The 13,776-nt window shown below is 42.8% G+C and overlaps 1 protein-coding gene and 1 long non-coding RNA gene across 5 annotated transcripts in view; both read left to right on the plus strand.

Moving 5' to 3' along the window:
* The first annotated feature begins 227 nt into the window (after positions 1-227).
* Positions 228-13,776, plus strand: part of SEC24D (SEC24 homolog D, COPII component) — a 110,246-nt gene continuing 96,697 nt past the window's right edge. For all 4 annotated transcript variants that reach the window (XM_022596445.3, XM_022596446.3, XM_089911292.1 and 1 more), the window contains exons 1-3: positions 228-468; positions 2,677-2,835; positions 10,986-11,115. In XM_022596445.3, the coding sequence (XP_022452153.2) occupies positions 2,718-2,835; positions 10,986-11,115 (248 nt within the window). In that variant the 5' untranslated portion in view covers positions 228-468; positions 2,677-2,717. The remainder of the gene's footprint in view (positions 469-2,676; positions 2,836-10,985; positions 11,116-13,776) is intronic.
* On the plus strand, positions 4,150-10,651 carry LOC149749099 (uncharacterized). Its single transcript, XR_016393164.1, has 2 exons — positions 4,150-4,241; positions 5,159-10,651. It is a non-coding gene; the product is annotated as an uncharacterized LOC149749099 (long non-coding RNA).

Below are 13,776 nucleotides of genomic sequence, written 5' to 3' on the forward strand. Positions count from 1 at the left end.
AAACTCCCTCCTTCCTACGGGGCTCCACGGTAAAAATGTTGCTCTGATTCAGCAACAGCATTAAAATCTTTGACCTGTTGGAGGGAAAGGAACAGGCAAACAAGACGGACAGGAAGAGGCAAAAAAGACAAAAAAAAAGGGAGGACGCGCGGCCAATACGCGTGCCGCGCTGGGTGGCGGGCGCCGCCGCAGGCCCCGCCCTGCCGGCGTTTGTGCGCGTGCGCCGGCTGAAGCGCGGCCGCCGGTCAGAGCCCGGGCGCCGGGGGCGCGCAGCCGGGAGAGTGTTTGACGTGGCAGTTCCCAGGCCAGCTGCAACTCCGCGAGCGAAACCAGCTTGTGGGGACACCGGCCCGAGGCGAGGCACGGCAGGAGAAGCGGCCGCCGCGGGACCTGGGTCACCGGGGGCAACCGGCACTGGGAGCAGAGCGCAGGCTCTCGGAAGCCCGGCGGCGTGCGGCAGCCGACCAGGTAATGCCTCGCCCAGCCTAGCTGCGCTCCGGCGGGACCCTCCGCAAGCACAGCTGGAGTAGGGTGCGGTGCCCGGACGGGGGCCTGGGGTGGGCAGAGGCTGGATGCTCACCTGTGGCAGGGCAGCGGAGGAGACCTCCTACTTTGCTCCTTTAGCCCCTTCGTGCAGTTTAATAATTGGGGGTGGGGTGGGTGGGCGTGGGCATTTTTTACCCGCCCCCATCTTTGTGTCTGGGGATGCTGGAACTAACTCTCTGATTACGGCCCTCAGTAGCCACGGTATTCCAGCGTCGCTACCAGTGGTTTTCTGATCTCCGTATCAACTTAATTTCCCCTTCTTTGGAGGAAGGGAATGTTGTAAATTCTCATGGTAATATTGGCAGCTGTATCTTCAAGCTTTGGGACAGCCTGATAGTGAAACTGATTTGTCCAAATCCGAACTTGGCCCAGGGTGAGATTCCATCTTGGCTGGAATGGTCGAGTGACAGCGGACTGGGGGTTGTCCTGGGCTTGAAGCTCCCCAGATTTTGAGCCTCGGTCTGCTCGTGGCAAGTGGCTTTCTGCCATGTTGCCTCTTGAAGCTGAGTCAGGTTTCTGTAACTTGGGGCTCCGTGTGAGGAAGTTTGACGTGGCAAACTGGATTGCGTGGGGAAGCAAATTCCTGCCAGGACCAGTTAAGAGGGACCCGACTGCTTCCTGCTCTTTGGAGTGAACATCCCTGCCTTTCCTTTCTGTCAGTCAGCAACAGGCTGCTACGTAGGTGTGTTCCTGCTGACTTCCTAAATGCGCTTGGTTGGATGAGCTTGACCAAAGCTCAGGCTGCCACGTCTCTCTCCGCTAAGTGGGAGGAGGGAAAATATATTGTCAGTAACACAGTGGACCAGCAGGCCTATCTCTCCTTTCTTTAGATCTTCCTTTCCAAGGAGAAGAAAGTGATCTTATAATATTTTTACTTCGTTGCTTTAATTTTGGAGTCTTAGAGTTTAATATGAAAACGAAACCAAATGAAGAATGCAGTTTCCTGAATATAGATTTCAGACCTTAGCAGGTTGCACTGAACTTTTAGCATAAAAGGTAGCATCATAAAATAACAAAAGGAAGAATATTCCTATGCTGGGTGAAAAAACTGGAGAGAAATCATAGAATCATTGTTTTATATCTGGAGAGGCTTTTAGAAGCTTTATTTTGTAAGAGGGACCTGATGCCCAGAGAGGTTCTTCAGCTTATTCCATGTCACACAGCCAAGTATTGGCAGATTTGTAGTGTAAACCCACTTCTCTTGCCAGGATTCAGAGCTTTTTCTATTATAATTTTTTTTTAAGAATAGTTCTATGAAATGTCTCTTATTTATGAAACTTGGAGAAAATGACAAATTTAAAACAAATTGATGTTTGGGTTCTGAGTAGAATCAAGATAGATCTGTTGTATTTGTGAGTTGTGTGTGTATGTGTGTGCCTAAACACATATGCAATTGGACTTTTTTCCTTAGTTTCTTAAATATATGTGCATATGTTCTTAGAGGTATGATATTTAAATCAGAAAGAAAGTCTGTCATCTTTGACCGAGAAACCACTGACAACTCTCAAATAGTTGTAGGCTGCCACCTGGCTTCATCAATATATGACTCATAAAGTCAGTCCATTATCACCTTACCTTCTGCTATATTTGTTGGACTTTTTTTTTTTTTTTTTTGGACTTTTGATTTCTCTTTATCCTAACTGCCTGGTTAAAATGACTAATTAGGATAGCACTAAACTGACACAAGTCAAAACATCTGATTGCAGACTACCAGCAGTTCTGCTGGTCAGTCGAATGAATGACAAGGTGACCATTGCCAATGACAAGCTCTGTGCTGTAATGGGGCTGTGGAAACCAAAGGCACCAAAAGAGTAGATACGTTTATGAGAGACTCTCTGTGAAACAGTTTAGTCTTACAATGAAAAAGTGGTTGGCAGCTGTTATTCAGGATTTCATGCCTGAGAATTTGCCTAGGGCTATAGAAGGGAGTTGCTGAGTTCCACAGAGCTATGGTTAGAGCCTTCTTAGGGGGTAATGATATGATATATTGTATGATATGAAGCTGTCTCATGCACCTGATAATTGTACCTTTTCTCAAACCATCATAAACATTTATTAACAGTGTTTATATTTTTAATAACGTTAAGTGACTCAAACCCTCTTGTTAACAATTTCTTTTATCTGTTGCAGGGTTCTTTTATAGAACTGTTCCTTGGAATGATATTTTCATAATGAGTCAACAAGGCTATGTGGCTACACCTCCTTATTCTCAGTCCCAGCCTGGAATAGGCCTTTCTCCACCGCATTATGGGCACTATGGGGACCCATCTCACACAGGTTCTCCACCAGGTAAAGTGCATTATTTTGACCCATATGTGATTATCGAATCGCAGCCTCAGAGACATAAGATGTTCTGAAAGAGCTTTGGAAGAGTTGAATGGTCATGGCTTGAGATTATAGGATTATTTGGAAAAGCCTACCTCATTAGTTTGGTTATTGCATGGACCAGAATGAGTTTGTTTTTTAAATATAGATGAAAACAAAGACACTTGCTGAGTGTTTTGTTTTTACTGTTAGACTTGCTCTTGCTATTAATCAGTGGTGTGAGGTTATTGTAAACACTAAAAGCCCCCACAAATTATATATGTATGTATATATATATATATATATATATACACACACACACTATATACTAAATATATGTATATTAAATATATACATATGTTGATATTGGAAAAATATCATTAGATTTGTATGCAGAAGATTACTCAGTGATGATAATAACAAGAAAAACATGGCCTTGTTTTGAAATCATTATTGAATAATATTGGTTGCCTTAAAATATGGTACCCAGCAGGGAATCTTGGCTTTGGAGCAGAGGTGGGAGAAAAAGGAGTAATGGAGTGAGATTGCTATTGCTCTGATGGCAGTTGACACGATGAAGTCACCTCCTGTTATCAAGGGGCTGCTCTGAGAGACCAAGTTTCAGTCAGAAGTGAGGCTAATACCAGCTTGTTTCAGTTCTGATGATCCTAGATTCCCTAAAAATATTTATGTAAGACAGTTCTTGGGACTTCTGAGGGAATTCTGAGGAATTCAGTTCAAATCCTTGGTGGAAATGGGCTGTGTATAAATCAATGAGTGTCTCTTGGGGTTCACTAAGACTGACTCAGGTGTGTAGGATCGAGGCTGTGCTGAGTAGCATGTATGGGTGCAGAGTCAGCCAGGGGTGAGGAAAGCCTCTAGGGAGGCTTGGTGGTAGCAGCCATGCACAGTTTGCTGTAGAAGATGCTGTGAGACTGTGAATTTCCTGTGGGAAGTCACTCTGATGACTTAGTCTGCCCATAATTTTTAAAAACCTCCAAATGAGGGAGGCATCCTCCTCTTGTCCAGGACCAGTCCTCCCCATGACATTTCTAGGTCTGGATCCTGTAGGAACCATTTAATCCATCTTTCTCTGGTTTCTTTCTGTCCGGTGGTTCATTCCCGCTCAGCATTTATATATAATGATAATTATAAATTTCTCTTTGCATGCTTTCCATGTATCAAAAGCTGGTCCTAAAAGATTTACGTGGATTATTTTCTTTAATCCTCATGCAGTGCTACTCAGGACGTTATTAGCCCTATTTTGCAGCTAAGAAAACTGAATGTCTGGTATACAATGATTTATCCAAGGTCACAGAGCTGGTGGTGTAGCCAAGATTCATGCCCCGGTCCCTCAAGAAAACAAACAACAAACTCCAATACGCACCTAAGTATAACATTCAGTATTATTCACTTTTCCTACCTGTCTTCACAGCCATCTTCTTAAACAAGTACTCACTTCACTCACTCACTCTCCATCCTTGCCTTGCAGCCCCTCCATGGCTCAGTGTGGTCTCTGCTCCATAGCTTGGGCCCCATCCACCCTTCCCCTTCTCCCACCGGGGTCGTTGGTGGCCTCCTATTACCAAATGCAGTAGACGCTCTCCTGTCCTCTTTTGAATTTGACACCGTTTATTGCTCTTGTTTGTACAAAACTCTTTTCTCCTTTGGTTTCAGTGACACTATCCTTTTGTTATTTTTCTTGGTGGGTTTCTGGACATCTTCTAAGGAGTTCCCACCCCTCTACATGACCCTTAAGCAGTGCTTTTTTTCCTTCTTTCTTCTGTCTCCACCCCTCTTTTCCTCTCACTCTGTAGATTTTTTCCCTTAACCGTATCATTCCATATAAAGTACTAGTCTCTCAGATCTATTTCTCCAGTTCACATGTCTCTCCTAAACTCAAATCTGTATTTTCAATTGCCCACCTGTTTACATAGGTATATCAAACTCATCGCGTCCAAAATAATTCCGTATTTTTTTAATAAAACCTATTTTTTTCTGATATTCTGTATCTCACCCGGCAGCTATCATTCATTCAGCTACCCAAATTAGAAAGTTTCACTGTTTAAAAAAAATGTCTTCCTTTTACCTTCTCTAATCCAAATTCTTCTGGGGTAATCATAAGTGTCTTTTCTACCTATTTCCTCCTTTTTATCCTGTTGTCACTATTCTTGTTCCAGCCATCCACCTCTCACCTGGATTACTAACATGGTCTCTTAACCCTCTCTGCCTTTCTCCAAACATTCAGCCCTGTGCTGGAGGGACTCTTATAGCCTGCAAATCTAATTCTGAATTTCTTTTGCTTCAGACCTTTCCGGGACCACCAGAAAGCCAACCCGTGCCTCTATGTTCTTCCTCCCAGCAGGGCGTACCTCACACTCCTCCTTCAGACTCAGTTCACGTGTGGTGCTTGCAGGCATTTCTGACCATTATTCGTCCTCAAGCTGTTTGTAAATCCTCTTCTCCTGTGTTCTCTAACACCTGTGCAGCCTCACTACAATTTACCATACTGTGTATAATAGATATGCCTGAGCAGAGAAGGTCTTCATTCAATGTATGTTCGACGAATGAGTGAATGACCAGCTGCTGCATTCTTCAGCAAAACACTCAGGTGTTTACCAATAATAAAAAAAAAAACTGTCTTTGTTGGATTAAATCCTTCATGCTTTAATTTAAACCTCTTTCTCCTTATTCAATTCTCAGATGGATACCAGGCTATCCGACTCTGTATACGTACCTTTCTGTAAATTATGGTGTCTTTGTTTAATGATTTAAGGAGGTCACTAAATTACCCTGGCCTCTATTTCTCTGTGCTGAATGACCTTAGATCTCTTAGTCTTTGGTCATCACGTGCCTTCTTTTCTAGCCTTTTGGTGATCCTTTTGTTATTTTTTGTGTGTGTGTGACAGACACAGGCAACTTAGCTGTGGTTCCTTGAAATATCTATTTTACTGTAGATCTGGCCAGTGCTAAGTCTTGGTTTGAATTTCTTACCTACCATATTGCCATTTGTGCCTGTTGTGTAATGCTAGTGCTATATCATAACAAATATAACAGATTTATTGAGTGAGCAAAATACTTGTGGAGATACGACAATGAATAAAATGAAGCTAATCTCTGTCCTTATAGTACTTACTTGTCTGGCAGGACACGCATTAAGGAAATTGACAATGACAGTGCGGGGGAAGCACCATCTTGAGGAGGTAGAGGTGGGCTGGAAGCACACGGTGGGTGCACCTAACCAAGGCTTACAGGTAAAGGGAGTCTTCCTGGAAGGAAAGACCTGAAAGATGAGTGAGAGTTGGCCAGGTAGGGAGGCAGCTTGCTGGGGTTGGGGAGGTGCCACTTTTGAGGACCTGCAAGAGGTTTACCATGGCTGAGGTGTGGAGTGTGAGCGGTGAGAGGTGCCTGAAGTGGAAAGTGGGGCCACTAAGGCTTTATTTAGGCTTTATTCTAAGGGCCGTGGGGTGCTGCTGAAGCATTGTAGGCTGGGAAGGGTCACGATCCCGTGTATATTTTTCAGTTACACTCCACATTAGGAAGAGTGTGGAGAAGGAATCAGAGTGGGCACACTGCTTTCTGGAGCGAGGTTTCTTGTCCTCAGCACTGGTGACATTTGGGGCCAGCTAGTTCTTCGTTGTGGCTGTGCTGTGCATTGTAGGGCCTTTAGCAGCGTCTGTGGCTTCTGCCCATTAGTATTAGATACCAGTTCTCCCTCTCCTCCCCGAGCCCCTGGCCTCAAGCCCTGGCAACCAAAAGCCCTAGACATTGCCTGTTGTCCCTTCAGGTGCAACATCGCCCTTGGTTGAGGACCACCGGTCTGGAAGCTGAGGGGCAAGAACTGTTGATGTCCTGGAACTGGGGCTGGGGGCTCTGGGGGTGGTGAGGCTTCTGATAGGTAGTGAGCTTATGTAGGTACAGCACCAGGCACAGTGCCTCAGGAACAATAGTCATTACAGTTCTGCCCATATAATAGGGAGTTTATCTTTGTTTATTTTAGATAAACTTTTTTAAACAAATGGTTTTTAATTTTGGTTTTAGTTTGTGAGATCCAGGGCCAAATCCAAGATGTGCTTCTCTGCGATGTTGTATTGGCCGGGGTTCTTTTGCCAATAACAGAAGCCAGTCTAGCAGAAAGAGATTTGTAAAAGGGTATCAGGAAGCTAAGAGAATATTAGAGAGTCAGAGAACCAGGCTTGGGACTCTGCGGTCCATAGAGGGCGCACCCTACATGGGGCTATTCCGTCAGCAGCCACTGCCTGTCTAACCTGGAGCCACCATCTCTACCCCTTGGCCAGGGTCTCCCAAAGGTGTTTGGCTTTGCTGAATTTAGAGCACATGGCAGCCCAGTTTATAAGGGAGTCTAGGAAATGGAGATTCCATCTTTCCAGCTCAGGACCATACAGAAAGGCAAGCCAGAAAGGAATTGGAACTGGTATTGAATAAGCTGGTCTATAAAATCTGTCACTGCATTAAAGACCAGTTTATGATTTTAGATATTTTTCTTTGAGCATAAGCATAGTTAGATCTTTTTCTTGGTATGGTTTTGCTTTCCTATTAAAATTCTCATACTGCTCTATAAAGAACCTGATTTCTCTTTATCTCTGATCACTTATGAAAATGCCAGTGATGTGGCCAGGCAAAGACTATGACTTTGCAGATAACAGTGATACTGACTTCCCTTTGCCCTGAGTATAGAGTCCACATGGCACCCAGGACTTTGCAGTCTGACCCCAGCCAACCTGGGCAACCTCTGCTCCAGCCACTTTCACCACCATCTGTTCACACCGCACCTTTTGCCAGTCCCTGATCACACCGTGCTCTCTCAGGTCTTCACTTGAGCTTTGCCTTCTGCCTGGGATCCCCTATCCTGTCTCTGTACTAAGACAGCTCCTGCCTGTCCTTCAAGATTCAGCTCATGTAGTCCTTCCTCTTTGAACTTTTCTTGATTCCCCTAGGAAGAGTTAGGTAGTCCCTCTGCATATCACAACACTCGTCACAGGGCACTGTAATTGTTTACATGGTATCTCTTCCCTAAGACCTCTTAGTGCCTCAGAGGCACATTGAATGTATGTTGAACAAGAATGAGTTTGAATCATTGCTATAGAGTTAATTTCCAAAAATAAAAGGGATTGACATGTACACACTACTATATTTAAAATAGATAACCAACGAGGACCTACTGTATAGCACAGGGAACTCTGCTCAATATTATGTAACAACCTAAATGGGAAAAGAATTTGAAAAAGAGTAGATTCATGTATACGTATAATTGAATCACTTTGCTGTACACCTGAATATAACACAACATTGTTAATCAACTGTACTCCAATATAAAATAAAAAGTTAAAAAAATAAAAATAAAAGGGAAAGAACATTTTAGTAAGATTGGTGTATGACATTTCTGCTTGAGTAAGAGCTGTGTTTTGTTTTGTTTTGTTTCAGTTTTGTTTTTAGAAACAAGTTAATATGTGCATCTCATGTACACATGACATGAGTAACTCCGAGGACAGTTTTTTGATTTTCTAGACATATATATGAGGGTTGTTGATGAAATTGCTGTTTACCTACTTATTTAAGAAACGAGAATATCTTTAGTTTCTTGTACTGCATGTGATTGTTTACTGCTTTAGTGCTAGTATTGTAGATTTTCTACTTTGTCCAAAATAATGTTTTAAAAATGAAAATACTAGTGTGCATATAATTATGGTACATATGTCTTGTTAGAATATAAATCCTTGAAAAAAAGGGCAAGGGATATGGCCAGGGAGAGAAACTAAGATTTCTTGAGAGATTACCTTGATTTATCGGGCATTGTTCTGGATGCTTTTATACCCATCGCCTGATTTAATTCTCAGAACAATCCACAGAGACAGGGGACATTATTGCCATGGTACAGTGTTAAAAGCTTAGGTTTCGAAAGAACAACGTATCTTGTCAGGGTCACAGGTGTTTAATGGTAGGGGAGGAATACAAACTCTAGTCTGTGTGACTGCAAGTCTCATGTTTTTCTAACTTTGCTGGATTTGGGGTTTAAACTCTATGTAAAAATAAGAGTAATATTTGTTGTTTTTGTTCTTGGTATATGGAAAATGGCTAAATATACTGTGACTGTAAAGGTAATATAAAATTTTTCTTAAGTTTGAGGAATCCTGTTTTAAGAAAATAAACCTTTGTAAAAGTTTCAATAATATTATTCACGAATACTGCCACCTCACTGGTTATATTTCATTCTGCATTACCCAGGCATCTGAGAGCATGCGCTCCAAAGAATTGGCCAAAAAGTTTGTTCGGTTTTAAGTAAAAATGCACATTTTTCGTTTCATCAAGAACTTTATTGAACAATATATTCATTAACGTATTCATTAACCAAACGAACTTTTTGGCAAACCCAGTGTGACAATGTAAGAAATTCTTTCGGGGCTACTGCAAGGTCATCCAGTCACTTCCCTTACTGTCTGAGTGAATAAACTTTCTAGAAGAAGATAAAAGCAGAAAGGAGATGTTGAGTATGAAATACCATCATGAGGTCAAATGGAGGAGTGCACAGAAGCCAGCCAGGAGGTCATTGGTGGTGGTGCCAGAGAGGAAAATGGGATCAAAAGTAAATTGAATGGTAGAAAACAAACTTATGGTTACCAGGGGGTAAGGGAGGGAGGGATAAATTGGGAGATTGGGATTGACATATACATGCTACTACATATAAAACAGATAACTAATAAGGACCTACTGTATAGCACAGGGAGCTCTACTCAATACTCTATAATGGCCTATATGGGAAAAGAATCTAAAAAAGAGTGGATATATGTATATATGTAACAGATTCACTGCTGTACAGCAGAAACTAACACAACATTGTAAACCAACTATACTCCAATAAAAATTAAAAAAAAAAAAAAGTAAATTGAATGGCCTGGAGCAAAAACAAGCAGGATGGAAGTAGAGAGAGCAAATAGAAGAAATATACTTTTTCTCTTTTTTTTTTCCTTTTAAAAGACTGAAAGAGGTGTCGCAAGTAATCTAGTATAAGCCTCTCCTTTTCCAGTAAGGGAAAACTGAGGTCCACAAAGATAAACTTCTTTCCCAGAGCCATCCATCTGCTAGTAAGTGGCCAGATGGGGCGTCGAACTGCTCTAACCCAAGCTCAGTGATTTTTCTCCTCTACCATGATTTCTGTAGAAGAAGGAGGGAAAAATGTCTGAGAATGGTTTTAAAGAGAAACCTTTAAAGATCTCTGTTGGAGAAGAGCTGCTTATAAATTAAAATGCCGGCACTGCCAAGAGCATCTCTTAATCACGTGTGATTCCGTATTTTGTGGGGTTTTTTGTTTTTTTGTTTGTTTGTTTGTTTGTTTTTCGGTACACAGGCCTCTCACTGTTGTGGCCTCTCCTGTTGCGGCGCACAGGCTCCGGACGCGCAGGCTCAGCGGCCATGGCTCACGGGCCCAGCCGCTCCGCGGCATGTGGGATCTTCCCGGACTGGGGCACGAACCTGTGTCCCCTGCATCGGCAGGTGGACTCTCAACCACTGCGCCACCAGGGAAGCCCTGATTCCGTATTTTGTATGAGTGACCATGATGACTTGAGAAGTCCCTCAACTCTTGAGAATCCTGGAAAAATTATTAACTCTGAAGGCCGTGCTCTGGATTCATTGGAGAAACAGATGCTATCCTCCGTTCGTGTTCCTCCTGCTGTAACTCAAATAAAGGCATTTTCAGAGGTCTTTTTCCCCCCATAATTAGAGTTAGGATGTTTTGTGATGCCTCATACTGTTTTTTTTTTTCCAGATTTGTATTCTGATATCCAATGGACATTTTTCACTGTGTATTCTAGCATTCTTTGTGTGATAGTGTGTTCCATCAAGTTGCCTCTCTACCAAATGCAAATATTTATTTCTTCTATTTTAGTTTCTGTTTAGCGTTAAAAGGATTTCTGCTCTTCTATCATTGTGATGGTCAAATAGTGATGCCACAGCCTGGCATTGGTAAGCAAGATGGTTAAAGCAAGTGTGAAGGAGAACTTGTTCTAATCTGTTTTTCCCCCTCCCCCTCCTATTTTGCATTTTTAACCTAATATCTTTGTGTCCTCTCTCTTTGCACTTTCATACTCTTCTAAACTCATGTCCTTCCCTTGCAGGTATGATGAAGCCAGCAGGGCCTTTGGGGGCTGCTGCCCCTGGGGGGATGTTGCCTCAGGGCCATCCGCCTCATGGACCCCATCAGTTTGGCCAGAATGGAGCTCATGCCCAAGGTCCTCCTCTTCAAAGGTGAGCGAGATTCCAGCCCTCATTTGTATAACCTACTAAAATGATCTTACAAGTCCCTTCTACACTTGCATGTTGGTTGATTGAAACTTTGACCTCCTGATACTGCCCACATCCTCGAAAGGATCTACTGGAAAAGTGCCAGGAAACAAAGCATTTAGAGAAGTTAGGCCAATGGTAAAGCCTGTGGATTTGATGTGGAAGGCGCACGGATGCCAGTGAGGGACTCTTGAAAGGCAGGGTGATAGTAAAAACAACACGGGGAATAAATCATCTGTGTTTATAAATTAAGGAAGGGAGAAGTTGGAGGCAGGCCTGGAGAAGCCAAGGTATGAGATGTGGGAGATGCTGGGACCATGCAACCCCTCAGGACTGTGCCCTGGGAAGGGAGTCCGCATCACACCTTCCCTGCTGGAATCCCATTGTTGTTTGTCCTGTGAGGTGTTGCTGGTGAGAATCCCAGTGCCAAGCTGTACACAGTGTTTACGTTGGAATTTCTCCCAGGATCACCCAGAGGCTTCATTTCCCAGGTTCCTTTCTCAGGTTGTCAGGCTGCAAGGTTGGGGTTGGTGGAGGAGTAACCCTTCTGGAGGGTTCTGGCCCTTGCTGATGGGGAGGCCATTTCGTTACCCTCTGAAGGAGCCTGTAGTCCCTGCTAGTGGGAGAACTCCCTCTGGAATGTTTTAAATTATCAAGTTCATTCACTGACAGGGCATTTGTGAGGTTGACATTCCCTGGCTCTTGTCTGTTGTGATAACATTTGCCATTGACGTGGTAGCTCTGAGATGCAGAGTGAAGGTTGATGTAGGAATCACTGGCTGAGTGAGACTGAGTAATTGGGTTTACATGGGATTGTGGTTTGAACAAGGAGCACGAAGTCAAAGTGCCTGACTCAGGACCTGCCCCTCCTGTCTCTAGCCTCAATAGCATGGTGGGGAGGCACGAGGGGAGGGCAGAAAGCCTGAACCAAGACGCTGCCTCTGGTTCAAGCAATTCACTAGCCTTGTAATGCTGGTGATGTTCCTGGGCCTCTAGACCTCATTTTCCTCACTTGTAAAATGAGGAAGTAGAATTCTCAGTCCAGAGTATGGAGGAGAAAATCTGTAGAAGTACATTGTTGTGAACTGCCAAGCAAGTCAGATTTTTTTTTTTAAAGAAATGCAAAAATTGAACAGCCACTTTGAAGTTAAGAAAAGATTTGAGTCACTGGTATTAGCCTAGATTGCATTGATCTTTTTGGTTATTTCTACTTGTTTCACTTGGATTAGGTTGCTTAGGAGTAGGTAAATCACAGACGTTGCCATCAGACCGATCTAAGCTGTGTTATTGTGAGCTCAGCACAGCGTCTGGCACAGTGATGAATAGAGGCTCTAGGGTTGGGCACGTTTGATACCCTTGGCTCAGGGAGTTTTGGCTGGATAAGTTACTCTGCCTCTATGTGCCTTGGTTTCCTCATCACAGTTGTAGCAATAATAGTGTGGTGGTGAGGATTTTGATCACTAATCCATGCAAAAAACCTTGCACAGTGCACAGCGCCCAGGAAAGACAATGCATGTTAGCAGTTATCAGCACTGTTTCCACTGGATATGGAAAGTCTACGGTCTCTTACTTGCCCTTCCTACTAGCTCAGTGTTGCTACCCACCTCAGCTTGGTTTAGGAATCTACCTTATTGTGATTCCCAGGGAAGCACTGACAGATTTTGCCCCATCTCTTCCTCCTCCACTGTTCACTTGCCTCAACTTGAACTGTGAATTAAAGGTTGGAAATGGGATTTAAAGATGGAAAAGTCTAGTATTCAGGCTAAGCCTCCATGGTGAGGCTACCTAGCCTCATGGGACATATTTCTGTGTATACAGTTCAGTGCAAGCACAAAGGGCTCAGTGACTGTGCAGGTGAATCACACCAGTCTGATAACAGGGGTTGTCAGAGAGCATAGATCCCATATGACCTGGCTATGGTTATAGCACTTCAGGGAGTCATTTGTACTTAGAGGACCCATCATGGACCCATCATAGAAATCTTTTGATTTTTACCATATCTAAACTGTCGAATAAAAACGTGATTAATTCAGAGTCATTATGTTGATTTAAATTTAAAAATTATAAGTTTTATTTTTAAATGTTGCTACTTCAAAGGTAATGTTTCCTAAAACTTAAAAATCATACCTAATCACTTGTCTTTTGATGTTGGCTAAAGCGGAATAAATGTCTTAAACTTGTAAGTGGTACTAAAGGTATCTACAAAGTGTTACTGCTGGGTGGGATTAATCTTCTAAATAAATTCTATAACCTAAAGTTCCTTTTTTTAATTATAGGGGGAAAAGTCAATTGTAAGTGTTCTATTTTGACCAAGAAATGGCAAATTGGGTGGGAAGGAAGGTTGGAAGGAGACTCGTCTTCCCAAATCGAAGTTATTATTAGGGTGAATCTAATAAGAAATTGGTTGCAATGGAAAAGGAGAAAACAAGAAAAATAAGAGAAATACATACTTCTTTTCTCTTCCATTTGTGTGTGTATGTGTAAAGCAATGACATGATTGAGCAGAGCTTTTGTTTTTCTCTAGTCTATGGGCTAAGTATTTAAAAATCTAGATTTTGTATCAGTCAAATCTTGAAAAATTTGGTACCTTATCTCCAAATTCTCACACACTTCAGCATACAGCTC

The sequence above is a fragment of the Delphinapterus leucas genome, chromosome 5 (genome assembly GCF_059928025.1).
Source record: "Delphinapterus leucas isolate spDelLeu-1000000601 "Yukka" chromosome 5, BTC_Dleu_Yukka2, whole genome shotgun sequence".
NCBI lineage: Eukaryota > Metazoa > Chordata > Mammalia > Artiodactyla > Monodontidae > Delphinapterus > Delphinapterus leucas.